This window comes from Ips typographus, linkage group LG16, assembly GCF_016097725.1.
Source record: "Ips typographus isolate SLU linkage group LG16, UJ_Ityp_2.0, whole genome shotgun sequence".
In the NCBI taxonomy this organism is placed as follows: domain Eukaryota; kingdom Metazoa; phylum Arthropoda; class Insecta; order Coleoptera; family Curculionidae; genus Ips; species Ips typographus.
In genome coordinates, this window is record NC_138437.1 from 1,388,693 (window position 1) to 1,415,109 (window position 26,417).

Here is a 26,417-nt window from a genome sequence, read left to right on the forward strand (position 1 = left end):
GGTACAATAGCTGGACAATGTACCCAGTGTGTGTTAAGTATAAAAAGTAAAAATAAACGATTGATGTCGAGGGTATTAAGTTATCTTACTGCCTTCTCTTTATAGAATTAGTTACTCTTTGGTAATAAGGTTATTTAAATAAAAAATCATCTACTCCCGATTTTGAAGCATGCAGATAAAAAAATCATTTTGTTGTAAAGTGGAACTCCAGTAATTAAGTATTGAAAAGAGTATTATGTTTTTAGCTCTGTTAAAAATAGCATCTAAAAGATTATCACCAACATCAGATTGCATACATGAATTTAAATTGTAAACTGTTTTTTTAATCTAATAAACTATAATGTATTCACGTTACATATACACAAAGATTTCAATCAATTTGTTAAACATTATTTCATTCTCAGTCTTTTTCACTTGGATGGTATGTTCGCCTATCACTTACAGTTTCTGAGATTTCAAATAATGTGTATATACGAAACATTTGTAAATATGTTCACATACACAGCGATTTATACAAAATATTAATTCTTTATTGTAGAGAACTGGTCAAAACGATTACATTATCGCGTCACAAAAAATCTCAAAAAAATATTTTTCTGTCCAATATAGAATGCTTTTTTGTCTGTTAAATGAGAACTAAATTGCTAACACTGCAAATTTTGAAAAAATTAGGCATTTTTGGTTTCTATCTCAATGTTTTTGTCATCCTCCTTTAATTTATGAGCAAGAACATTTAATTTAAATTAATGCAAGTGTAAGGTTAGTAGTCAGTTTTACCCATTTTAATGCTTATTTAAATTGAGTTTAAATTTTCATATTCAATATTTTCAACATTGGCTTAAATTTCATTGAAAGGAACAGAATTTGAAAAGACAAAAATAGTCTTCCTAGAACGGCTTAGACGAGTAAATAATGAGATTACCGTATTTTAAAGTACTTACAGATACAGATAAAAAAACAGTGATGGTGATAACTTAGTCGATGTTTATTAACCAATAATTCCTTTTCTCTACGAGAAATTTAACTTTTGTTTACAGAAAAGTGTAGTAAGCAATGGCTTTTAATTAAATTATAGGTTCGTAATTGAATTGTTTTCTGTCTTTCTTTATATCAAAACTTTACTTACAAATTGGAGCTTTTTGTTTTCTAGGAGTAATAATTCACCGTGTTAAAACACCCTTCAAAACCTCACAAAAAAACAACAAAAGCAGGTCAAAAAATTTCTAAACAAAAAGCGTACAAGACACCATTCGTCCAGGATTGCAGACAGTTTACCTTCAGTGTTTTGTTATAGTGGAATACTGAAAGCAAACCTGGAAGACAACTAGGAACGGTGCGCTAAAACACAAAAATGGTTTAATGCAAAAATGAAACTTGATGTTGTCGACTGTCTCCGACACCAAAAAGCCAAAATGATTTTTCTATAAAGTAAAATCTTACGTGAGTACCCTACGGTTCTGTTTGGGCCTACGGTATTTTTGTGCGTGTTTATACCTGTTGGAATCCGAGGGTGCGTAATAAAGACTGTAGTGTGTCGATATGTAATTTTCTGGTTCCGTAAAAGTGCAGGTGAAATTTTGATAGTTTAGGAAAATGCAACTGAAGTCCGTCACTTCCTGAGGCGGAACTGCAAATACATACATTAGGTTTTGCAAAACCAGATCTAAATAATAAAATTACCTCCGACCACCACAACATTGCTACACACAGGGTCATTCTTGACTTTGCAATAATACAACGACTGTCTAGTTTTCTGATGTTTTTGTATGTAGAGCTGTATAGCTGTTGAATTTATTCTCTCCACCTGAAAGACCTTATTTGAGTTACGGGTATAAAACACCATACTAAATGCTTACCGGAAGAGATCTTTCATTTAAGTAAAAACCCATTGATCCACTAGCATTTGGGCCAAAACGGACTTCAGCGTCTTCGTCCAGCACACAGGTGATATTTAAGTCTTTTCCATATTTCAGGTATATATCTCCAGCAGGTTCAGTATCTGTGAAATCAATTCAATCGATTCAGATTACAACATATTCATAAAATAGGTGATCAGATTAGATACAGATATGAAACAATGAAATGATGACCCAGTGTTTGTTTTCATTTGAGTAATATTTTGGCTGTCAATTGTAGAGATTGTTTTTGGAGCCTTCATGAAACACTTTAAAAACGATTTTACAAAACTCTGTTAAAAGCGTTATTATGAACGTTTTGAAACCATCAAGTTGGACAATCAAAAAACCCTTTTTTTCTGCTACGGGACACAGTACTCTTCTATTTACTTGCAAAACCCAGTTTGTTCAAAATACTTTATAAGAATGTTTAATTATTATAGTTTTTATAAACATACTTCTAACTCAGCAAAGATATAGAACTTTGACAAACAGAATGGTGAATGCATATAGTGTCCAGGCCAGACTAAAAGTGAACGACTAAAATACAATTTATGATCAGTTTATTCAAAATAGCACATTTATCGAAGTACAATTACTCAGCCTTCTATCTTTTTTAGTTTAAGTCTACCTTCAATTGAGAAAAGTTGGTAAACCAAATTTTTTTAATATTTAACAACAACATAATTAACAATTCTTGTGTCTACGTTTATTTTGATTCAAATCATAAAACCAATAAATAACTAAAAAAAAATACGACTACTCTTTCTTTTACTAGTGAGCTAACCCAAACCCTTTTTTGTAAATAAGGTTTTTAATGAAATTGATAAGGTTAGCCAGCACTCCCATAACAATATGTCTTCAAGTTTTATTGGCTTATTTTGTTATTAAGCTTTCTCATTGCAGAATTGCATCTATTTATACGCTTTACCTATATCTGATACAAAACAAACTTCGACAACAAAGCATTTTTCTCTATTTATTTTCAAAAGTATAAAACTTAAAAAAATCTTGAGAAACCAAGTGAATAAAACTTCAAGAATTTTCTGGAACATCGTTTTACCTTTTAATAAATCGGCACGTGTCACAAATTTCATAATTTTACTACTAATAGATCAAGAAAATATTAATAGAACGGTATTTCTTTACCAGGAAAACATATTCAATAAAAGCCAATTTGCATAATATTTCTGTGAGTCTCTGACCACCTATTCTAAAAACTGTTACATCACCTTTTGCATGTCACAAGATATAAAACCGAATATGAATAAAAATTTGTACTTACATCCATAAGATTTGTATCCTACTCCACAACGGTTTCGAGTTGTAGCCTCGGAGAACTCGTAATGAGTAAGCAAAAGCAGGAACACAGGCAAGAGATGCATGGTTTCGGTTGATAAACCCCAAAAAATGTGTTTTAATCTGAAAACAAAGTAGCAATTAGTCCTTGATTCTTTACGCGCGCACGAAATTCTTCACAAAATCCTGTCCGGCTGGGTGAACATGATTTTAAAAAGCACTACAGTAAAATGCTCTATTTGAAGGCAGCTCTAATAAGCGCAAACTCCTCTCAATAAAAATGTTTTCCTAGAACTCTTATAGTTAGTTTCAATGTATAACACATTTTTATTAAACGGACGTGGACAAAAACATTTATACAAGAAACTCGCGATCTGTTCTGAGCGGAAGTAGCTCTAATGAACCAGCGACAGATATGAAATTGTTATTGAGAATAAAGGACTTAAATTCGGAGAATGTGTTCACGTCATTTCATCCTATGTGGAAACTGCTTTGAGTGGCTTCTAAAAAGAAAATATACTGATAAGTCAGTGCTGGTGTGGTAGATAAGGAGAAACCCGTCTGCCCACTATTAGTTCGCAAAAGGCATATTCCCTCTAAGGGTTTCCGAAAGAAAGAAACTATAATAAAGACCCAAGAAATTGTGGCGCCGTCTTTTCTAGGAAGGTTTCAAGTCAATTACCACAATTTGTCAAAATGAATGCATTAACCAATACAGAGAATAGTCTAATCACTTCCGGACGTCATTAAATAATTGATAAATTTTTAAAAGTCGAGCCATAAATTTATGTAGGTGCTTATAGTATTTTCACGTCACCCTTGGTACTAATTGTAAATTAAATTTTGGAGAAATATGACTACAACTTTTGTTTTTGGGATTCCCTGACCTGAATGGTCACTTTATGTTCATCCAATAAACGTAGCCTGAACATAGTTTAAGACAATGTGTTGTTTTGTTAATTCATCAATCAAATCAAGGCGATCCTTTTCCTAAAATGTAATCAAAAAAAGATTGATTTTACTTTCTTATTTGAAATGCAACATCTTGTTGTTTGAATTCTACGCCGCATTCTAGACAAATTTTATGATTTGATGATGTTTCGGAGATATTCAACATTTTACGTCAAATTTGACGATTGCCCCGAAAGTAATTTTAATTTCCCTATACCAAAAAGCGCTTTTTTAATTTAGAGAAGGAGGCAATGAACCGATAACAAAAACATTAATTATTCCTGCCCACACATCTAAATTTACGTTGATAATGCGTAACTTTAGTCGCATCAGAATATCTATCACAATAAATATTATCATTATATGTGTTGGTAATTCCAATTAGTGTAAAAAAAGCTTCATCAGAAAACAAAGTGGTTTTAGTAAAATGCATGTTGTTTTGTGTTTGCTCATCGATTAATTGGCAGAAATCCAGAATAGGTCAATATCCGGAGGTAAAAAGTTGCACTTTTGTATATGCTAAAGATGTTAGAAGTATAAGCAATTGATCTTATTTAAAAAAATATTTTTAATCGCAGCAATTCATTATACCCATTGTAAAAACACATGCATACAAACCTGAGAAAAAAATTACAATTCCTCACAAATCAACATCTTTTCAAGAGTCTTAACTATGGTTTTTGTATTTTGAAACCTCTGAGTTTTAAATAATATTTTTACTCCAACATGAATGACAGTGTTCTGAGACTTTCTATTCCATAATTATTGATCAGTACAGGTATCTAATTAAATGTCTGAACAATGACCAGTATCAATAATAATAAAATTTTACCTAAAAACTCCCGAAGATCCAAAGTATTCAGGATATTTAAGTTGCCTATTCGTTAAATCTACTAACAGTCTTCACTAAGCAAATATCACACTAAATTCTAAAAAAAACTAAAATGTTTACCTAGCCTAACCTAAACTCGCCTAAAGTAGTAAAGTAAAATGAGTAGTACAACTGAATTATTTTGATATCTTTATCTGCCTGCAGCTTTTGTAGTACAACTATACAATAACTGCGTTAAATCGCATTAAAGATAAAAAATGCGCCAAAATTGGCATCAAAATGTTTGCTTTGGACTAAGATAAGCTATACTGGTAGTTACTAGTCTGATAAACAGCCAGAATTGTTTTGTTTGTGACAGAACATGTCTATAATTTATTGAAAATTTTAAATGAGAATTGAACTCTTGTAATTTTGTTTTTTTTTTTTAATTTATAAGGAACACAATTTTATCACTTTTAAACAAACAATTAAAATTACATATACTTTAGCTTCATGTGGTATTTCCACTTTTAAATATAGTTGAAAATAATGTATGTACTCACGTATACCATCCAAGGGAACGCTCGTCTAGGGAAATTAACAACCCAATGCACACTCTATTATTATGAAAAGACCACTGGATTTAAATATTATATTACATGGTGTTTTAAACTACTATCAAATAAACAAACATACTGTTGTTCACTGAAACGATAATGATTTCGTAATACCACATTGGTGACAGAAGTTTAATCTATATAGCCTTACCCTGTTAACTAAATATTGTTATTCTTTAAACTGTGATACTACGTATCGTAAACCTCAGAAGTCTTAGCGTAATCAATTCTTTATATTGTTTTCTCAGTAAAGTTTAACAATAACTACTAGATAAATTTTCAGCTATTCAAGTGGACTGTCTACTGTCTAGTCTCTTTTAATAGTTTTAGGTATATGTTAGGCATAATGGTTTTATGGAACTATTTAAACCATTTTCTAAAAAAAATTAAAATGTAATTAATATTTTAGGAAATGATAAGGAACCTAAATGAATTTTAACTTTCTACATCAAATTAATTTTGAAGCAGATTATTCAACTCATAAAGTCTTTCTACATCAATCCTGTACTATACTATCTCTCTCCAAGAACTAATATTTAAATTAATTTAAGTAATGACACAGTCCTCTCAGTGGTTTTAAAGTACTACTTTATTTGTAAATATCTGTAAAAGGACTACTCAAGTTAATTAAATTACCCTTTCAATAGAATTACATTTAACTACCTCCAGTGTTTCGTTGAAACTCATTTACTTTACTCAGTAAATACGGCTAGGTTGGTTTTAAATTTATGTTACATTATGGTTAACTTATCACTGAACTTTTCTTTATGACAAGTTATTGAAAGTAATCGTTTTAATTTAATTAGATATTATGCAATATTACTTGTTAAATTGATACAAAGACTAAAATAACTTTTAATATTATTAGATCAAAGGGAAATTCAGTCCAGAAAGTTTTAGTTCACCCACTTTTTCAGTAACGTAAATAATAGAAAATGGCTTGTTGATCAGTTTTTCCTATTTTTAATATCTATAAAAAAATAAGTATAAACTTCAGTAAAAATAATCTGTGCCTCCAGTTGTGTTTAGTCACATTTTTGTGACTTTTACCATGTTGCATCTTTTTACATTTCACTTCCATACTTTTTCCATTTGTTTAGAAGGACAAATAAATTTTATGTTTTTTTTGTCAACTTGATATTTACACATTTTTATCTCTGGACACTGACATTTTAAAAATTGTTTGTATTATTGACACTTTTCAGTTTGAAAACTTGGCATTGGAAAACTTGAAATGAGTTTCTCAACTTAAATTAGTATTTCTGATGACTTTACAAGAATTTGCATTTTAAGCATCAATTTTGACTTTGGACGTTAGTTAGAACATTAGTTAGTTAATGTTAGAACTGTACTGTATACAGGATGTCCCATCCCAACAAACACATTTATCAGCAATGGCTACATTTCTGAGCTATATGTAGAGTGATAAAAAAAATTTTAAACAAATAATTTTTCCTTACTTGTCAAGTCTTCATGACACTTTCTTAAACATTACACAACACCCCTCATAATTTTCACCAAAGAATCACCCTCTAAAATTTTACCATGTTCTTCATTTACACCCTGTACACACTGTTGGAGATTCAATTAGTCATGATAAGTTTAGACCTTCTGTTACAAGTAATTCTGAACCAGATACTTTACCATAAATTTTTGATCTTAAATATTACGTTTATGAACATTCAACCAATCACATCAAAATTGTATTCGAACATTTAAGTTTCAATTAGATATGAAAATGAAATAGACATATTAATTGTGATCTTTTTTTAATGTTAATTTTAATCACTAAAAGCTTCAATTAGCCAAAACAAACTTTAATAGTCTTTTAAATTAATTATTGAATAATTTGCATTTTCTCACAATCTTAACTGAAGTCCTAAAGTTTTGTTAATTTGTCAATTTGACAGTAATGAGAAAACTGAACATTCTCTGGAGCTCGTTTCATGTATATTATGGATAAACAACTGACTTGTGCTTTCTATAAATGTCTCAAAAAGTGAAATATTGTTATGTAGCATAATTATTATTAGTTAAAAGTCGAATATGTCAAAATATGTATTAAATTTAATTAAGTTTAAATAAGTTAATTAACCCTTAGGATGGTTGGTAGAAATCTAAACACTATTTCTCCGTAAAATTAATATTTCATTAATTTTTCGGTATGTAATTAATGTAAATCATTAAGTAAATATTTCAACTTAGGTTAAGTTAGTTTTAGTTCTAAGAACTGTTTTACTAAATGATCATGTTTAATTCAAAAGAACATTAATTTTGTATTATTATTATTAATCATATTACATATGATAGTTCTGAAAATTTTAACGTGCTAAAGTGTTGATAAACAAATCAAAGCGATAATCAAGTCTAACTAAAAGTGAATGAAAAACGTCAATTTTTGTAAACATTGTCTAAACATTTTCTTGGAAAGTTAAATATACTGTTATTGGAATTTTCCTAACATTCAATCTAACTTATTAAAAAAAATAAAATTAGAAAATTAGTTTATAAAAATTAAATGCCTGTCTGGAGTGTTAACATTTTCTTGTTGTAAATGCTTTTTACTGATTATCATCTAATCAAATGTTGAGAAAAGCTTTGTATTAAAATACAAATTCTGAGGATGTTACATCCTAAAAGTTCTGGTAATTATCATTAGTTTTCCATAATAACGAGTCTAGTCCATAAAATAACAGCAAAACCCATTAAACTCTTCAAAAACTTTTTTGTAGCATAAATTCGTGGAAATATATAAGGAAAACAGAAGGAAATTTTCCTAACTAGCGAAGTTAGTCGAATTGCTTGTCTTTTTCCATTAGTTTAAAATAGATTAAATGAAAAAGGTTTGTTAATACCTTAAAAGTTCCGTTGTCAAAAAAGTAACAAAGTTCAGGATCAATAAAAAATTAAACAGTGTGGCAAAAATAATACTTAAAACAGTGACAGGTCATTATCCCACATCATCAGTGAAAGACACATTTTTTTTATGACTGTGTCGAAAACTACTAACATTACAAAAAAATAAATGGATAAATATTCTTATTAATATAAAAAAATTGTTCTAAATAATTTATTAAAGTTTTTTCATTTCAGATAACACATTGCAAAAAATTACAACAGGATTTCACTTGTAGAACACTACAAAAATCATCTCGAGAAGTTAGATAAAATAGAGTTTATAAAATGCTACATTCAAAATAATAGGCACAATCACATCAGTAATTATTATCAATATCCTCTTAAATAGGATTGATTGTAATACGGAGAATTCAGATATCAGGACCTTTAAAGAAAAGGTTGCAATATTGTTTATAAAAATTGACGTTTTCCATTTACTTCTATTTGGTTATCGCCTGATTTGTTTATCAAAAGTTCCTAGACCAAAAAAAAATATGTCAACTGTTTTTCAGAACACTATCATATGTGATTAATAACTTATAATAGTACATAATAGGAAGAGATAATAATTGAAATTTAGATCAGTTCTTTGAAATCTAACAATAACAATTATTTACCTAATTACTAATAATAATTACATACTAATAAGTAAATAAATTATTGATTTTAGACCTCTACACAGTCGTCCTGGGGTTAATGTTCATAATTCAAGTTAATAAATATTTATTTAAACTTATTCATGTGTAAGTCTAAATTTTACTCATCTTCAACATTTACTGTATGGTATACATATTCAGTAAAAATAAATTCATAACTGTTACTCTCAATCTGACAGTTCAGCACTATTTATATAAAAAATGTCAAATTACATATGATATTACGGTACTTTTCCTTGGGTTTTGGTTAACATTTCGGGCGAATTCAATAAATCATTCAAAACATTTATTTAACGTAAACGTTTCGAAATTTATTTAAGTCCTTCTTCAGCACAAAATAATGGGTGAACAATAGCTAGAAGATTCTACATTTCAATAAAAAAAAGTTTTTACAAAAAAACTTTATTTAATTTACTTACACATTATTTGACATATTTTTTGCTCAATAATCTTTTAGTAACTTAGAGTGATCAAAAAAAGTACATTTTGTCATTTAATGCAGTGTTTTAACCAAAGAAGACCGACAAAACGTTTTTAAAAGACTTATTAACGCTGCTTTATAAGTAAAAATGTTTTATTCCACACTTTCAAATTTTTTTTTAATAAGATGTACAGCAAATTTTAGTTTAGGCTGTCATTACAATAAACTGCCTCAAAAATATAAGTTTTAGCTCCAATTCAATTTTATTCGTAGGTTGATCTGAGTTTTGTTTCAAAATGTTCTTTGGATAAATTTTGTAAAAGCTTTAGATTGTTCTTATTGATTCGGCTTTTAAGTTACAGCTTCAAATATGGAAGGAATAAGACTGTTTTATTAGTAGCTTCATAGTTTTCTCTAAAATTGTCATAGCTGAACTTTAATGGAAATTTTAAGACATCAAAAACACCAAAAAGTTTGTTTGAACATTATAACTGCTTTAAAAATTTATTTTTTAAGTTACTGCTTGTCATTTTAAATAGTTCAAAACAGGAATAGATGAAATGAAAAGTTAAAACGCGTATAATAGATTGTTCAAACGGTATTGAAAAGTGCATATAAAGTTTTGTTTTGTCAACGAAAAGTTAAAAATAGTTAAAATAACAGTTTTAATAGTGCAAAATGATTGCAGAACATTATAAAAATTTAATAAAATCGATTTTTATCAAAAACACAACTTTTTGAATTTTTTAAAAATTTTGAAAATTAAAAAAAAAAATAAAATGACAATTTTAATAAAGCAGATCGATTGTAGAACAGTATAAAAATTGAATTAAATCGATTTTTATCAAAAAAATACACTTTCTGAATTTTTGAAAATTATTAAAAAAAGTTAAAATAACAGTTTTAATGGTGCAAAATGATTGCAGAACACTACAAAAATTGAAAAAAATCGATAAAAAAACACATATTTTGAGTTTTTAAATTTTTTGAAAAAGTTAAAACGAAAAGGGAAAGATATGGATGAATATTTAACAACAAAACTGAAATTATCTCAAGATAGGATTATTGAAATTCTATGTTGTAATACCTATTTCGAAACGAAATAAAATAATTCAACTTCTCAGAATTTTGAATGTTTTTTTCACAGAATACATTTGGAAGAATATAAAATATGCGTGAATATTTACCCAGAAAATATATATGAAAACCAGACTTATTCAAATTAATTAGGAAACATAAATCAGTTGTTTACATACAATAAACCGCGTTTTTAGCCTTGGTTCGTTTGGTCCATTAACTCGTTTTGTAAATGGTGTATTGTAGATATTTAATAAATAAAGCGTTTTGGTAGTTGCTAATTTACTTAACGCTTCCTACGGAAAAAAATTCCAACTAAACGCATATTACTTTGAAATAGACCGTGAAATCCATATAATGCCAATTAGTTATTAGTAATAGCTGTAACTTATTAAACTGAAGTTTTTATACAAAGACATCTTCACGAGAAGCCAAATTAAGCCAAAAGACTTTTAAAATAAATTTCCATGAATTCTCTTTAGAGTAGGCGAAGCTTCACGTTATCGAGATGCTGTTTTGGTTTTGTTCACCATCTTGCCGACCAGCTGTTTTAGTCTTTTTGGGTTCAACGTCTCTGCGATCTCTCTGATCTTATCGTAGAATTATTTCGGTTTTCAAACGAGTTAAATTATAGTAAGGTTTCCCGAAATTAGAAAATTCTCGCTTGTTAACTATTAATAAAGCTTCTTCTAAGAATTAAGACAAGTTAGGTTAGATTCGACGCATACTTTATGTATCTGTAAAGCGTGTTTTTATTTCAGGTTTGAGATGTACCGGGAATTCCGTTAACTGAGGACGCCAGCTTCTTCTAAAACTATTGTCGATACACCTCGTATAACGTACAGTGTTGCCATATATCACTCTATTAGATTAGATTTCGTACAGTGCGTCCCAAACAAATGTTTTTAGATTCGTATAATGTAAGTTTTCTGTTACTGTGTATTCAGAGAGTTCCAAAATTTTTTATTTTTTTTTAAACTGGTTATTTATTTTTAATCCATTTTGAAACCACTCCCAGCTTTAAATGAGTTTTACGACAAAGATTTAAACAAAATAAATATAAGTGGTCAAATCACAACAATTGTATACACACAAGACAATAAATCAATTAAACATACAAAAATCCTGTTCTTCAACAACTGGTTAGAGCACAAAATCACCTATACAAGTCGTATAAGTAATAGTTATTTCACTACAAGAATTCTAGTTATATAGTTCAAAAAATTAATAATTTGTATAACAATTTAGTAAAAACCACAATATTTTCCTATGAAGGTGCAATCTTGTTAAGTGGCAATGTAAATAATGTAATAAATGTGGTTTTAAGTGGTAATTTAGTCTGCTTTGTAAACAGACAAAATTGTCATTATTGGACAACAGAAAATCCTGAGTAAATGTCAAATTTCAGTATGTGACTATAGTCTTAATAGTAATAAACTAGGAGAAGTGCATGAAGAAGCCTGACATACACAAGCAAAAGTTACCAGAAAAATTCCCCAGATTTTATTTAGGAGTTTGGGTGACATTGGCAGTTTGTTGATGTTTAAGTTAGATCAATAAAGTTATATTGCCAGTGTATAAAAATAAGAACACAATAATTTAGTTTTATTGAAAGTTTAACTAACATAAACATAAAAATCAAATGCTAAGCTTGAATTTCCAATCTCATTTTCTCTCACTTCACTTCTTTTTGATGAATGTTAAAGAAACAGACAGTTTTTTGACATAACTTGTTTATTCCTTCCTTCCTTCCTGAATCCCCTATCAAACTAGGGGAATATGGATTCTGCTCCCTTTATGGGGCAATTTGCCACTAAACCTGTTTATTTCTGATTTCTGCTGTGTAAATCATACCACTATTGCCAACCTAATCACTATTGCCAACCGAATTCACAATCGCTCCTCATAGTTTTTAAATAGACTATAGTATTATACATCACGTACAATGACGTAAAGTATTACATTACAATTACCCATATAACATTGAAAGAAGATTTACGATCTTGTCACATTCCCCCAACGTATTTTAAATTTTAAAAATATAATAATATGACTGTGATATTCCCGTGAAATACGTTCTTTAACTTTCCAAAAAGTCACATTACTTTCGCTAAATGACTATCAAGTGATAAAAATGTTCTATTCAGGAACTTATTAGCAGTTATTTTTTTAGCTGGTAAAAGTTACCAAAAGATTAAAAAAAGCAATGAATGTATTTATACTGTGATTTAGTTTTAAAAAATGTCCCATTACAGTTAATAGACGAGCGTAGGTGAATGCAACCCTCCCATGTAGTCTTTCAGAGCTTCCACCCAATACAGATGTCCCACAGATGTTATTGACCGTAGGTATTTATTACATTATTCAGGTACCACTTGTATTTTCGTACATAACCAAATGTGTACACAAAAAAATAAATCAACATTTTTGGATCACTATGCATTAATTTACCATGGAAAAAGTATCATCGCCCTGTATAGTTAATATGGACAATAACAAAATCATTGTAATATTTAAATTACTATAAAATCGTTTTTGATCGCTTTGCATAGGCAAAAATTTCAAATAACCAAGCTATAACCTAACCTAAAATCGTCTTTTGATCACGCTGTACAGTTATACAGGGTGGAACAGGATTACGTGGTGAATAATTAAGCCTACGCCAAAAAGTAGCTCTAATCTGCCATATAAAGTTGAGTTTAAAACCTTTTTAAATTATTAGCTCCTTTCCATTCCACGCTCCAGCGCATGCCACTGGCACTAAACAATCGAAAAATACCTTGCAAACATTTTTTTTTCAGAAATACTCACCCTGTATAGCTAAAATACTGGTATAGCCCTATTTTTTAGTTGAGTTATATTTTAAATTTTCCATTCAATTATGGAAACATTCAATTGTTAGTTTAAGAAAATCTAAACTATCTTAGTACAAACGATTTGAAGTAAGAAAATTATTTTGGTTCGTTAATGATCGATTGCACCAACGTATTTTTAGGCTAATTTAAAATGTGAATGTGACAGTTCAGGTAGAAAATGTCACAGTCAAAACAAAACACACACTAACACTTTTAAGCTAAGTTAGGCTTACAAGTATCTTAGATTATCAATTCAAATATTATTACTTATATGTACTTACAATACTTTAACAATATTTTTGATATTATATTATAAATGCAAACGAAAGTTATGTTTGACCGGAAAATACAACGATTAAAGTTGTGTATTAAAACCTGAACCACCTTGTATAATATATTATGTTATTGTGTGTGCTGTGTAACCCAGTGGTTAAAAATAGATGGAGATTTTGTTCATCTTCTCTAACATTGTCAAGCTATAAATGAGTCAAATGACTGTTTTCAACACATATAATTAGATTTTTCTTAAATGAAAAATTCTTTGTTTTAGAAACTGAATAATGGCACATACAAGAATATAGTTTTTCCTTTTATAGTTAAGTTAAAAGTCAGTTTTGGACAACACTGGATAATAGTTCTAGTAGTAGAAAATGCATAAAAGCAAACCAATATTGACACCCCCAGTGTATTTCTAAAACAGACTTTCTATTACATGTTACTGCAGATATTCTTCTAATCGCATTTATTTTGAAAAAAGAGGACATAAAGAGAAACGAAAAGAAAATTAAAAAAAAAACACCAATTTGAAGTATCTCTCGCAAACCAAACTGAAAAGGTGATTGATTAATATCAAATATTGCATAATTACTAACCAAAGAGTAAAATTAATTTTTTAATTACTTTAAATCCTATAAGAAATTTTTGACTCTACAACCATAAACACTCAAGGTTGTTTACTACATTATGACTTAACTTAATCTCATTTGTCATGGGACCGTATTTATTAGGTTGTCACGTGACTACGACAACCAATTTGTCACGTGACATAATTGAATGAATTAGAGGTTTAAAACAAATAGAGTATGTCTATTGTTTCTCTGTCCTAACTGAAAGTCACCTCAATTTATTTATTTTGCTTTTATTTCACATAAAATTCCAAGACTAGATTACAAATTACTGGTAAGTTTCCTTCAAATATCGACAAAGTCACCTTAGGGTTCAACGCATTTATAGAGTTGGACAAGCTACATAGTTTGATCGATCTGCATAATAGAGCTTGTTCCTTTGATATTGGGTATTAGGTATGCCATTTGAAATCATATAACTACGATACCATTGTAAATCATTATGTGTGTAATTGAATACGTGACCTCTGGATCAAACCGATTTTATAGTTAAATTAATATTGTTTACAGTTAGAGAGAAACTACACCTTAAAATTCGTCAGTGAGTCAATGGGATGTTTGGAAACAGCGGAAAAACCTGAACCCCCACATATTGTTAATATTTTGTTTAGTTTGTTTATCTTTGTTAAAGGTTTTTATATGAATATTTTATTTTATTTTAACGTTGGGTTCTGATGTTCAAATGGTATTTGTATGTACTAAATTTAAGGACACGTTTCTGCACCAAGTTTATTTATAAAAAAATCGAAACTTAAACATTCTTTGATGATAATGTTGAAATTTGGCAGTTATTTGTAGTACTGCAGTGGCGTTTCCTCAAGGCACGCTCAGAAATGTTGCCAAAACAAAGCTAACTAATAACTAATTACTTCCAATCTTTCAGCAGGTTGTTTTATCATGTTTTCTTTAGCCTTCACAAGCATTTAAAAAAAAAATGAAAATGCGTTTTAATGTAAAGATAAAATACAAATCCATTTTATTTATTAAGGAAAGTATGTATCAAAATTCTGGTTGGGTGCTTCCAGATAAAATCACACTTTAATCCACCGATTTTAACAATAATCATTCTCAAGAATCACTTTGTGGTCTGTAATATCATCCAATTGGGTCATTATTTTTTTCCCCATACATAATACAAGTTTACTGCAAATTTGTTAATAAGAATTGATTAATTCCACATCCAAAGAAATATTAAAAATGCAGGTATAACGTCACAATCCATTTAAAATCATATTAGATATTATTACAACAGTCAATTAGTTAATCATTTGGTAGAAGCTATTTGTATTCTGTAGACTTAGAATATGAGTAATAAGCAACCATACGGGGTGAACCTTAATGACATGCTAATATGTAAGAGGGCGATTCTGGGACCCATTTTAAGCAAAAAACTTCACATCAACTACCTTGATTATGCCACATTTTTTTCCTCGTGGACACTTACATAGTTAAATTACTTCCGATTCTATAACAGCTATTCAAAGAATTTATACAAAACTACGTACAGGGGGTCCCACAAGTACGTAACAATCTCTAGGGGAGGTCAAAATATTATGGTTTGGAGAGTTTGGTCATACAAAATTGTTTCCTGTACGTTTTGTGTAGTAACTTTTGATCAACTTGTATATTGTAATTAGCTGATTAAGGGAAGAAACTGAGTACATTAGATGATTAAGGGAAGAAACTGAGGCTTCATGTCCAAGTTCTAAAATCTTCAAGAATGAGAAATACAGACTAAACAGTAACTAAACCTTTGTCATCAGATAGAATATAGGTTAAAGTTGAAGAATCAATTAGAATTTATGAATGTTGGAGAAGAATAAGCTTCAAAGCTTGAATAGAAAAGTGAAAGGGCCTATACAAATACAATCCTTAAAAGAGACAACCTGTGAGTTGAAACTGTGAATACACAAAGTTTGGTCCAAAATAAAAACCTACTTAATAATGATTAAAGATCGCAATGAAATACAGGAGAAAATGTTAACAGAAAGTAAAGCAATATAAACAATGAGATGAAAGACGTAAAGTTTTGAAAAAAAAATTGAAAAAAACCGTTTAGCAAAGAAAAAAATAAAATAACTGATGTGGTGAAGCAACAAATTGTCGAAGACAAATGTCTGATATCAACCACCAGAATTATTAGTAAAAGCATTTGGTTACAAGAGAGAATCAGTGAATACAATAGAAAAAGCATCACAAGACTCAGAAGAGAGGAAAAAGTAAAAAATAATACTTGATCAACCTAAGACTCATCTGAATCTGCAAATGGAACGAAATAGGTACATTATTGAAGAATGAAATTATCAAAATGAGAAACTAGAAAAAAAACACTTATTGAGAATTTTCTAGACATTCAAAGGCAAGTTACCAAAATGCTACATAAAATTACCTTGCTACCAAATATTTAAAAGGAATCTAAATAAAAAATGTTGGTTACTGTAATGCCGAAGATTTATTCTTCCTCATAATGTAATGTATAGAAAAAAATAATTACTTATAGCGAAAAAACACGATTCTCACAAATTGAAACTGGTTTAGAAATCACACTTTGGTTGTTCAATCTAGGATCAGCAGTCATTAAAGTAACGCATAAATTACGGTTAATTTATCATTATAACGGCGCCATTAAACCTGTACTATTAATACATATAAAAATCACAAATCAACAACTTTGGGTCAAATGTTGATTAATTAATTATCGCTGTTTAGATCTGAAAATTTCTTGGATTTGTTGTGTCATCTTCAAAAAGTAGTTTGGTTAGCAAAATTCAAGTTTTTCGGAATTGTAATTTTCACAGTATACGTTATGGAAGAATACTAGAATTTAATAACGTCACTGCTAATTTAGGTTCAAATTGACCAAACACACTGAAAGGACGTTAAACAAATTTAGGAAAAAAGCTTAAAGAAGGAAACTAATAAACTTATTTTTTTATGATTTCCTTGAATTCCTTTAATTCAAATGTGTGATTCATAGAAGAATCTCACGAAGGGAATAAGACTTGCAGCACAAACTCTACATATTTTTTCAGCTACATAAAGTAAATTATGAAAATTGCCAGAGCTATGGAACTGTCTGGAATTAATATGCAAATCACTATTAAAATTAAATTTTAGAGAATACATTAAATGGCTAACAAAAAACTTCTTTTTTTAGTTTTTATGTGAACTTGGGTAAAAACTTGTGACGTAAATAACTGCAGTTTAAACACGATCCGCACTAATAAAAGCAGCTGTCTACTATACTTAACCTTAATTAAAATAGAGTAAATATTGCTATATCCTTCTCAAAATTCTATTATCGCAAACTCGTGCTTTGTAAATTGTTCTAGTAAATTACAGTTTGCTTGTACATTAGTGCTTTCAAATATTCCTCGCTGATTTACGAAATTTAATCCAGTTTATGTTTATGACACTTCATTAGTTGATTGTAAGATTTAAGTCGAACGTCAACCAACCGATCTGAACTGAAACAATTTATAATTAAAAGCTATGCAGAAATAACTAATTGAACAAAATGTTTGTTATTACAATCCCACGAATCGATCAAATTATCGGCATATCTGCGTTTCGTTTCATGTGTTATAATTCATTTCTAGTCTCACAGGGATAAGGAACTTAGGACTAGCAAATGCAAATACTGCACCAAATTTACCATGGGTATGCGTAATACCCACCCTAAGTAAACACGGTCAAAGTAAAATACAGTATCTATGGGAAATTACTCTTATAACCTTGACGAGATATTATTGAGTATTGCCTATATAGTACCAATATGTAAATATTATCTTTTAAAAAAGTGAGTATAAAGCCCTCCATACACGTGCGAACAATTTGCGCAAATTTGGTGTGTGTACCTAGCAACCTATTGCGCAAACATCCATTATTCCGCCATCATTCTGGCCCTAGTGGCTGAGAAACGAATTAAAAGTTAAAAGAAAAAGAAAGCGAAGAGTGTGGGTCAACAGTTGGCTCCAGAAGAGAAACGGATTCAATCAATTCAACTCTCTCCAAAGTTCTCGCTGTTTATCTTCTGTTGTCTTATTCGCGATATTGGAGAGGTTATTTTACTCAGTTTTCGCAACCATTCAAACAGCCCCATAGACGGTCAAACTGCACAAACACTGATTTTGCGCAAATTGTTCGCACGTGTATGGGGGACTTAAAAAAATCTACATAAATAAACCAAATACACATACATAAAACGTTGATTTGTAATACTATTCAATTATTCTCATCCATATTACTCAGTGTTTTTAAGATACCCAGGTAGGAACAATGTATATTAATTAGTTTATTTTGTTTAAGCGGTGATTATCTACGTTTAATACGGTATTTACTCAGTTTGAAAAGGAAAATTATGAAAAATTAAAAAAAAACAAAATTCCAAAAAGACATTAGTCAACTATGCCAAAAGTTAAGACCTAAAATATTAAGCAGTAATTTAGGAAACATTTTTAAAATTACACAAAGAATTTGTAATTGATTGGTATTTAACATGAGAGTATTTCCCAAGTTCGAGAACGAACATTTTCTGGAAATTGAAATTTGAGACTGGAATTTCTGAAACAATTACAAAGAAACAAAAATTTGAAAAAAGAAAATGTAATATTACCATACTACGGTTTTTAATAACTGCTGATTACTTAACATACTGTATTTCGTCAAGTTTGAAAAGAAAAAATTTGAACAGAACCTAAGAAGGATTGGCCAGTGGCCAATACGTAAAAAAATCAAAATACAGGGAGTTTTTAGTGATAGACTGTATATTCAAGATTATTCATTTCTAGACTAAATTGAAACAAAAAAAATCATATAAACATAGGACGGCAAACAATTCGTTGTCAAAATACAGGATGTTAAAGTTTAAGAACGAAAATATGTTAATTCTTTATTAATATAAACTCTTTTCCAGATTTCATTGTAAATTGGGACGTGACGTGAATTGCAGACGCTGTTTACACTAATTAAATGGTAATTGTGAGTTCCAGTGCCGTACCAAATAGCATTTATCACTGACTGACACTGACTTTCTTAAAAGTATTGTATTTTTATAATATAAATAAATAAATCATGTTTTTTTTTACTTATCTTCTTATTACAATAAACATCACAGCTGCATTTCAACAAAAACAGGAAGAGTTTTTGATTTAATTTTTTTTTCAGGGAAAATCCTAATGTATACCACAAAGATGAGCAAGTAAATCTTTACAAAAGTACAGAAAAGATTTTTTTTAATAAAATTCTTCCAGATGTACCATACATATGGAATGCTCATCATATAAATCACAAATGTAAAGTAGGCTCAACACAAAAAGAATACGTTCCGTAAATTCTACTAAGAAATTTAAGAAGTCTAAAATTTGTGGAATTAACTGAACTTACCTGAAGCTGAAGATGCGATACGAATTTTCAAATAGAACTGTTCACTAAATCCCACGAATGGTCTGATATTGACTGAAAATGCGCGAGTTACGTACAAGACTCCTCCAATTACCGCAATAATTTGTATATCTCGATGTTGTCGTCTCCTAGTAGTTAATACTTCTGTTCTTGACATTAATATTCAAATTTGAGGTATGTATTCTAAACGCAATAAAATAACATTTGGTTATATGTAATAATGTTTTGACATAAAAGCGTTAAAACCCTTTTCAGTTATTTTTTAAACTAAATATAACACAAACTTGTACATACAGTTAGGTTGTTCATTCTATATGTTAAGACATCCAGTTCTTGTAATAGAGTGAAAAAATTGCGTAAGGAGCCCATTGTCCTACAAATATAGTACTCTTTCACGAGAACTTAAAGGTGAAGGTGTGGCGTTTAAATAACACAATACGGAGAAGGATTGGTTCATTTGTAAGATTGGAATAACAAGAAATAGTAGTTAAAGCATAATTAGTTAAATTTTGATACATACTAAATAAAACAGTAACCAGTATTTTTGAAACGTAAACACAAGATAACAAATAATTTATAAAGTTGTCGTTTAAATCTAATTTTGCTTACAATGATAGATTTGATGACAGGTAATTGCAATTATTGGAAGATATATGATGTTGATATATTACAAGACGTTTATTCCAATTTAAGCACATTGCCTTAGTTCAAAGAAAATGAAATTCATAACTAACTTTTTGCTTACAGGAGGAAATCGCAACAAAATGAAACCATAGCAGATCTTTAGAGTAGTATCAAGTTTTGGTTCAGTACAAATATGCAATTAAAATTCGACAGATGCACAGTAAAAAACAACATTTTTTGATGGTCAGGTTTCAACAAAAGAGCAGTCTTGTATGATTTATCCTGGAAGTAAGAAATTGTCGTTTTACAGATTGAGCCAGGATACTACTTTATAGATTGATTGTCAGTTTAAGACAAATTAATTGCCACAATTTACAGCTCGATGGTCAATTAACATCGTTAACTCAAATCGTAGTTTACCAAATAATTAAGCCAATCTGTCAGTGCCTAGTGTAAGCTTAATTATTGGATGATATGCTTTAAACAAATGTACGTCTTATGTCATTTTGCCTTATTTATTGTTTATGACAATATGGTCCAATATCGTATCAAAACAAGCAACAATCTAGTAAAATAAAAAAGTAAGAGGAAACGAAAAGAAAACCATGAACAAAATTTCAACAGTCTAAAGACGTTTATGGTTAAGATCGATAGCGCGCGCCACGTGACCCCATTTTAAAAAGAATCGCGTGTTTTCTGTTACAGTTTCGAATCAAAATAGTCACGTGGTAAATTGGACAAACTGCAAACGACTTGTCCTTCAAGGAAAATTATAAAAACATGCGATTATTCCTACACTAGTTTATTTTTGACGAAAAAATTCAATGGCAACATTATACACTGGTGCTATCATTGTTATACAATTTGGAACTTCTCAGTTTAAAAGAAAAAGCGGGGTTGTAATTTTTCCTATAATCAGTCAAATTCCATGATGCATTTAACGTTATCCTAAATGTGAAAATAAACCTCGCTAAAAAATTAAAACTAAAACTGTCAATTTATTGGCATTTGAGAATGTAGATATTTTTATAAACAAGTTCTAATATCTTTCACCCCTAACAGTTTCTACAGCACCAATAACTTGTTTTAATAAAATATCAGGTCCCTAACCCCCAAATTGCATAATTTTGGACTGAACATGTGTTTGGTTGTCTTAGTAAGTAAGAATTGTTTATAAAAAACACATTCCGATCCTGAATTTTAAGCTTCACAAACTGTCTTCATATTTAGTCTCAGATCCGTAACCGCTGAGTTTCAGAATGACTCCCTGAAATTATGTTGTAAGTTTGCAAAGTTTTTTTATTACAGTTTGACTGGGGTAAGAGTTGAAATACACAGTTTGTCAATTTTAGGTACAATTTACTTCCTTTACAGCAATCCGGATACGGCCCTAGATTTTAGACTCGATAACATGCCTTTACAGCAAGTTTTAGGTTGATAATCTCCAAATTTCAGAATCACTGGTTAGAATTGTATTACCTGACATTTAAGTGTTTTTTCTTCATTTTCAATGTTATTTATTAAAAACAGTTTGAAGTAATGGTTATTTATGAACTATATGCACTATGCCTCTAAATTTTAAGTTAAATTTACAGCCTTTACATCAAGTTTCAAGTCCGTGATCTCTAAATTTCAGAATTACTGGCTGAAATTGTGTTTTCTATCATTTAAATGCATTTTCCGATGCATTTTATTAATTTTAATTGCTATTTATTAGAAACTGTCTGAAGTAAGGATTATTTACCCACCGCTTCTGTTTTCAATTTACTGCCTTTTTCTCAGAAAGTTACAGTTCCTTAACTACATTTTAAAATTACTATCTAAAATCAGTGCCTTTTACCAATTAACTGTATTTTTTCAAACTGCGTAGTAGGTTTGTTTTTTTGGCAAACCGGGGGGGCAGCGCCCCAGAAACGTATAGGCCTCCTGTATGGGCTCGTCACGTCCCGGTTGTTGGTAGCTAAAGCAGTCCAGTCGACTTTATAAAGCCAACCAGTCTGCTAGGTCTTAGCTCCTTGATTGCCCTGGGCGTCATTATTGACTGTCCCAGGAATGTTGTCCGCGAACGAGTGGAGGCTGGACACCACATTAAGATGTGGCCTGCCGACTCTTAATCTTCCAAGCATCCTCGACAAGTAGGATCCTCGGTTATATATACCCATCAAGTACTGATGCCGTCTCAGCTGGCAGTGGCCAGTCACCGTCCTTAAGTTATCTCTGCTTAGTTCCAGCAGGTATTTCGTATTTTTGACTGAGGGGCCACTGATGAGTTCTTTGGCCTGCCTCATACCTATGGCGGAGTCCCAGCGTTCTTGAAACAGCTGCTGGGCTAAAGATTTTAGCGACTTAAGTCGATCCCCACAGTCGGCTCTGGACCAACAGGCACTTTCTGAGTGCCCAGTTTTCCCAGTCGATCCGCCTCTTCATTTACCGGAATAGCAGCATGTCCCAGAACCCACACAAGACGTATGTCGTTATTTTGGGTCAGCTTTTCCAGGGTTGTTTTGCACTCCAGAACCAATTTGGAGTGCACTACCTCAGAACCGATTGCCATGATGGCAGCTCGGCTGTCAGAACAAATGTTAATTGTGTCTTCCTGTCGCGGACCCGAAAGTAGTTCTAGCCCACAATATAGGATCGCAAGCACCTCAGCCTGGAATACAGTAGCGTGTGTACCCAATGCAAAGTGCTTCGCTGTTTGGCCTGTCTCAGCGCAGACACCTGCCCCCGTCAGCCCCCTTCTACTGGATCCATCCGTAAACCAGTTGGATCCATCAGTGGCCCAATCCCATATACAAGAGTGTCCATACGTGCAAACTTGTAATTGATCCATAGTATGCAGCCTATATGCTGTCCCTACGGCTTCCATTTTTATGTGAAGGTCCAAGGGCACGAAGTTGAGCAGCACTTCAAGTGCTCTCGTGGGAGCAGTTCTCATGCCTCCCGTTATCGCAGTGCTTGCGAGCCTTGGCAGATGGCCACCACGCAAGAGCCCCATATGTTAGTATAGGTCTGACTATGGCGCAGTAGAGCCATTACTCTATCAGAAATAACATTCCTTGAGAAAATTTTGTTAAGTAGTAGAAAAAACTCTATTAGTTTGGATTTGTGTAGAATTGGTTTATTGAAGAAAATATAACCGTTGAAATGTATTTAAACTTGGATAAAAACATCTACACATTTATTACATAACCCTTAGAAAACAAAGACTATAATGAGGAAAATTTTTCCTGGGATTTACAAAATTACAAGTTCAGCCTTAATAACGAATTCCACAATGGTTGAATGAAAATGGATTTTCAGAAATATTGTTGTGTAAATTATACAGATTAGGTTATTGAATAAATAGGAATTTCAAAATTACTGACAAACTCTAATCAACGAATCATCAAATAACTACTTTATTAAAACTCTATTAAAACCAAATGATCCATTTGCATTCGTTTCTAGGTCCCTAAAACCGAAAAGCTCAATACATTCCTTTCTGGAAACGCTACAGCTCATTGCTGCTTTTGTGCAGTTCCAGCTAGAACGATATTTGAGACCCAATTTACTTGCATAATGGAAAGTTTCCTCGATTGATGTAAAGACGTACTTCATTTTGCTACAAAGACTTTCTTTAATATAGGAAAGTGCTTGACTTCACGTGTCCTTTCTTAGCTAGCTAAAAGATATCTTTGATTGATCTTCCAAGAAATTTTTTTGGTAAAACTTGATATGTAGCTGAACAAAACATATCAACTTAAGCTGCATGGTAATGTCCATTAAAATGTACTCATTGCATTAAATCTGTTAATAGCAGGCAAGAGGAATAACGTTTAATATTTAAGGACATGTATGCGGCAAGATTCTTCTAATTTATTTATCTTGTTCAAAGCTCATGCCTGTTGAGGAAGCAGTTCTGAAAACGCATTTACTATTCAAAAGAGAAACAAATTTGACTATTCAACTAGGCTTTGTTATGGATTCTATTCACCGGTACGTCGTATTGTATTGCTTGTTTTTTGATTTTTTCTGCTTGTGAAACGCTGTTGAATACGCAATATTTCTAAGTCAAAATCGACTATCGCGCCTTATCTCTAAAAGATATTAGACCTCACACCATAACACCGTAAGCTTTCTAGCAAATTACAATTAGCTGCGGATTGAAGTCAGTGGTTTACGCTTTTCACTTTTTTACATCATCAAGTAAATTTGCCTATAGAGCGAAATAAATGTTTAGGATAAATACTCAATCATAAGTACTTACAATGTATAACAATTAGCTAACCAGTAATCATTAACTTTAGTGTCACTGCCGGGTTAAATATTATCATTTTCTCTCAGTTACGCTTAATTCAGTGATAAAATTTTATTAATTATTATTATGACACTCTGACACTAATTACACAGATATAATATTAGTAGATACATTGTAGAAACGTTTTATGTACTTGTAATTGATCGTGTTTAATTTTTCAATGTCACTATTAAATATTATTTAGGACATTTTATGATTATACTAAACAAATCTGTTTTAAAGATATTAGTGTCTTTTAAACAAAGTTAAAAAGTAGACATTACTTGCTTACCTTTTCTGTGTGTAAAAGTGTTGAAGATAATGTATTCAACTCTTTCTAATATTTTTAAAAATAAAAAGGTTATAGGACACTTTTATTTGAATACCCCTAAACATTAAAAAAAAATGTTTCAATAATAGTAATACCAATAAGTCAATAGTAATTTCCTGAAAAAACAATTATTGTCGTACAACCCGAACAGTTACGAAAACAATTTTAGAGGTTTTAGACATGTTTTTTATGACAAATATTAATAAAAGTGGACCTAGACACATTTTTTGGGTGCTTCCTGACATTTAACTAATTTTTTCTACGTTTTACTGATAACAAATTTTAACATTTTGCCATTATATGATGCAAAAACATAAAATGGTGAGTGTAAGTGGTATGGGGTAACATGCAATTTATTTCTGAAACTCAAAACCTAATAAAAACCAAATATCAATCTTTTATTATGAATTGAATCTGTAACTTAAAGAAAGAAATACCTAGGACATACAAAATAGTCAAATTCGGAAATGAATTTATTTAATTTCGTAATTTTTCAATTCTCAAAGAAAAACTGTCAATCTGCAGCAAAAAATTCAAATATAAAACAAGAAGTTGAGAAGCAAATTATTTTATTTAAAAATCAAAATTAGAAAAAATGTCTTTTACTATTTTTACTTCTACCTTACTTGCAAATGGAAAATATATTGAGAATCAAAAAAAATTACGATGACGTCCAAGACATAAACAAATGCAGTACCAATGTGTGATATCGTGTTAAACTTTTGAATTTGTCACGTCAAAGTCACGTCACGTTGTCACGTCAAAAATGTGTTTTGAAAAAGTTGTTTTTTTTATAGAAAACATTCCCTATTATTGTAGTTTTGGATATTCCTATTGATTGTAAAAAAGATTTTAACAACACATACACTAGGTATGAGGTTTACAAAAATTGATTTCTTACAAGAAATGAAAAGAATACACGGGGAAACAGTGAGTAAAATACTATATACTGTTTTCAAGAAAATAAGTAGAAAAAGAAAAATTTACTTTTTAAAAACGACTTGCAGATTCCTCTTGGAACTTTTCAAAAATTTATTTGTAATTTTTTTCGGATAAACTAAAAAAAATATGTTCAAAAGGACATTACAAAAATGCCATAACATACCTGGTAAAAATTAATGTGGATGAAAGACAAGATAGGACACAAAACGTACAGTTTAAGGTCCGATATCTCCATTAGTAGGAACATTAGGAAAACACCCCGTATTGTAATCTCTCCTAGATGATCACTAGAGATTGTCACGTACTTATGGAGCACCCTGTATAATACGTAACATGTTTAGCGATTGTTAAATTTTTGGTCTAAAAGAGAAATTACGAGTTGTTTTTGGAAAATCGCACTTTCTATAATTTACCTTTTATCTTGGGAATAGTACAACTACACTGATTTTGATG

The 26,417-nt window shown here is 30.4% G+C and overlaps 2 protein-coding genes and 1 long non-coding RNA gene across 6 annotated transcripts in view; 1 reads left to right on the forward strand and 2 right to left on the reverse strand.

The window, feature by feature from the left end:
• Positions 1 to 26,417, reverse strand: part of dome (cytokine receptor domeless) — a 48,175-nt gene that overhangs the window by 14,297 nt on the left and 7,461 nt on the right. Inside the window, exons 1-5 of one of the 4 annotated variants that reach the window (XM_081993444.1) lie at positions 5,520 to 5,670; positions 3,181 to 3,317; positions 1,857 to 1,999; positions 1,681 to 1,804; positions 1,441 to 1,627 (exon numbers count right to left, since the gene is read on the reverse strand). In XM_081993444.1, the coding sequence (XP_081849570.1) occupies positions 1,441 to 1,627; positions 1,681 to 1,804; positions 1,857 to 1,999; positions 3,181 to 3,280 (554 nt within the window). In that variant the 5' untranslated portion in view covers positions 3,281 to 3,317; positions 5,520 to 5,670. Of the gene's footprint in view, positions 1 to 1,440; positions 1,628 to 1,680; positions 1,805 to 1,856; positions 2,000 to 3,180; positions 3,318 to 4,977; positions 5,134 to 5,519; positions 5,671 to 26,417 lie in introns of those variants that run through there. The other 3 variants (XM_081993443.1, XM_081993442.1, XM_081993445.1) reach the window with 3 other exon arrangements.
• Positions 4,523 to 19,469, forward strand: LOC145738585 (uncharacterized). The gene is made up of 2 exons (XR_014180814.1): positions 4,523 to 4,639; positions 19,301 to 19,469. It is a non-coding gene; the product is annotated as an uncharacterized LOC145738585 (long non-coding RNA).
• Positions 22,751 to 23,410, reverse strand: LOC145738872 (uncharacterized). The gene has a single exon (XM_081993990.1). The coding sequence runs from the start codon at positions 23,408 to 23,410 to the stop codon at positions 22,751 to 22,753; it is 660 nt and encodes a 219-aa protein (XP_081850116.1).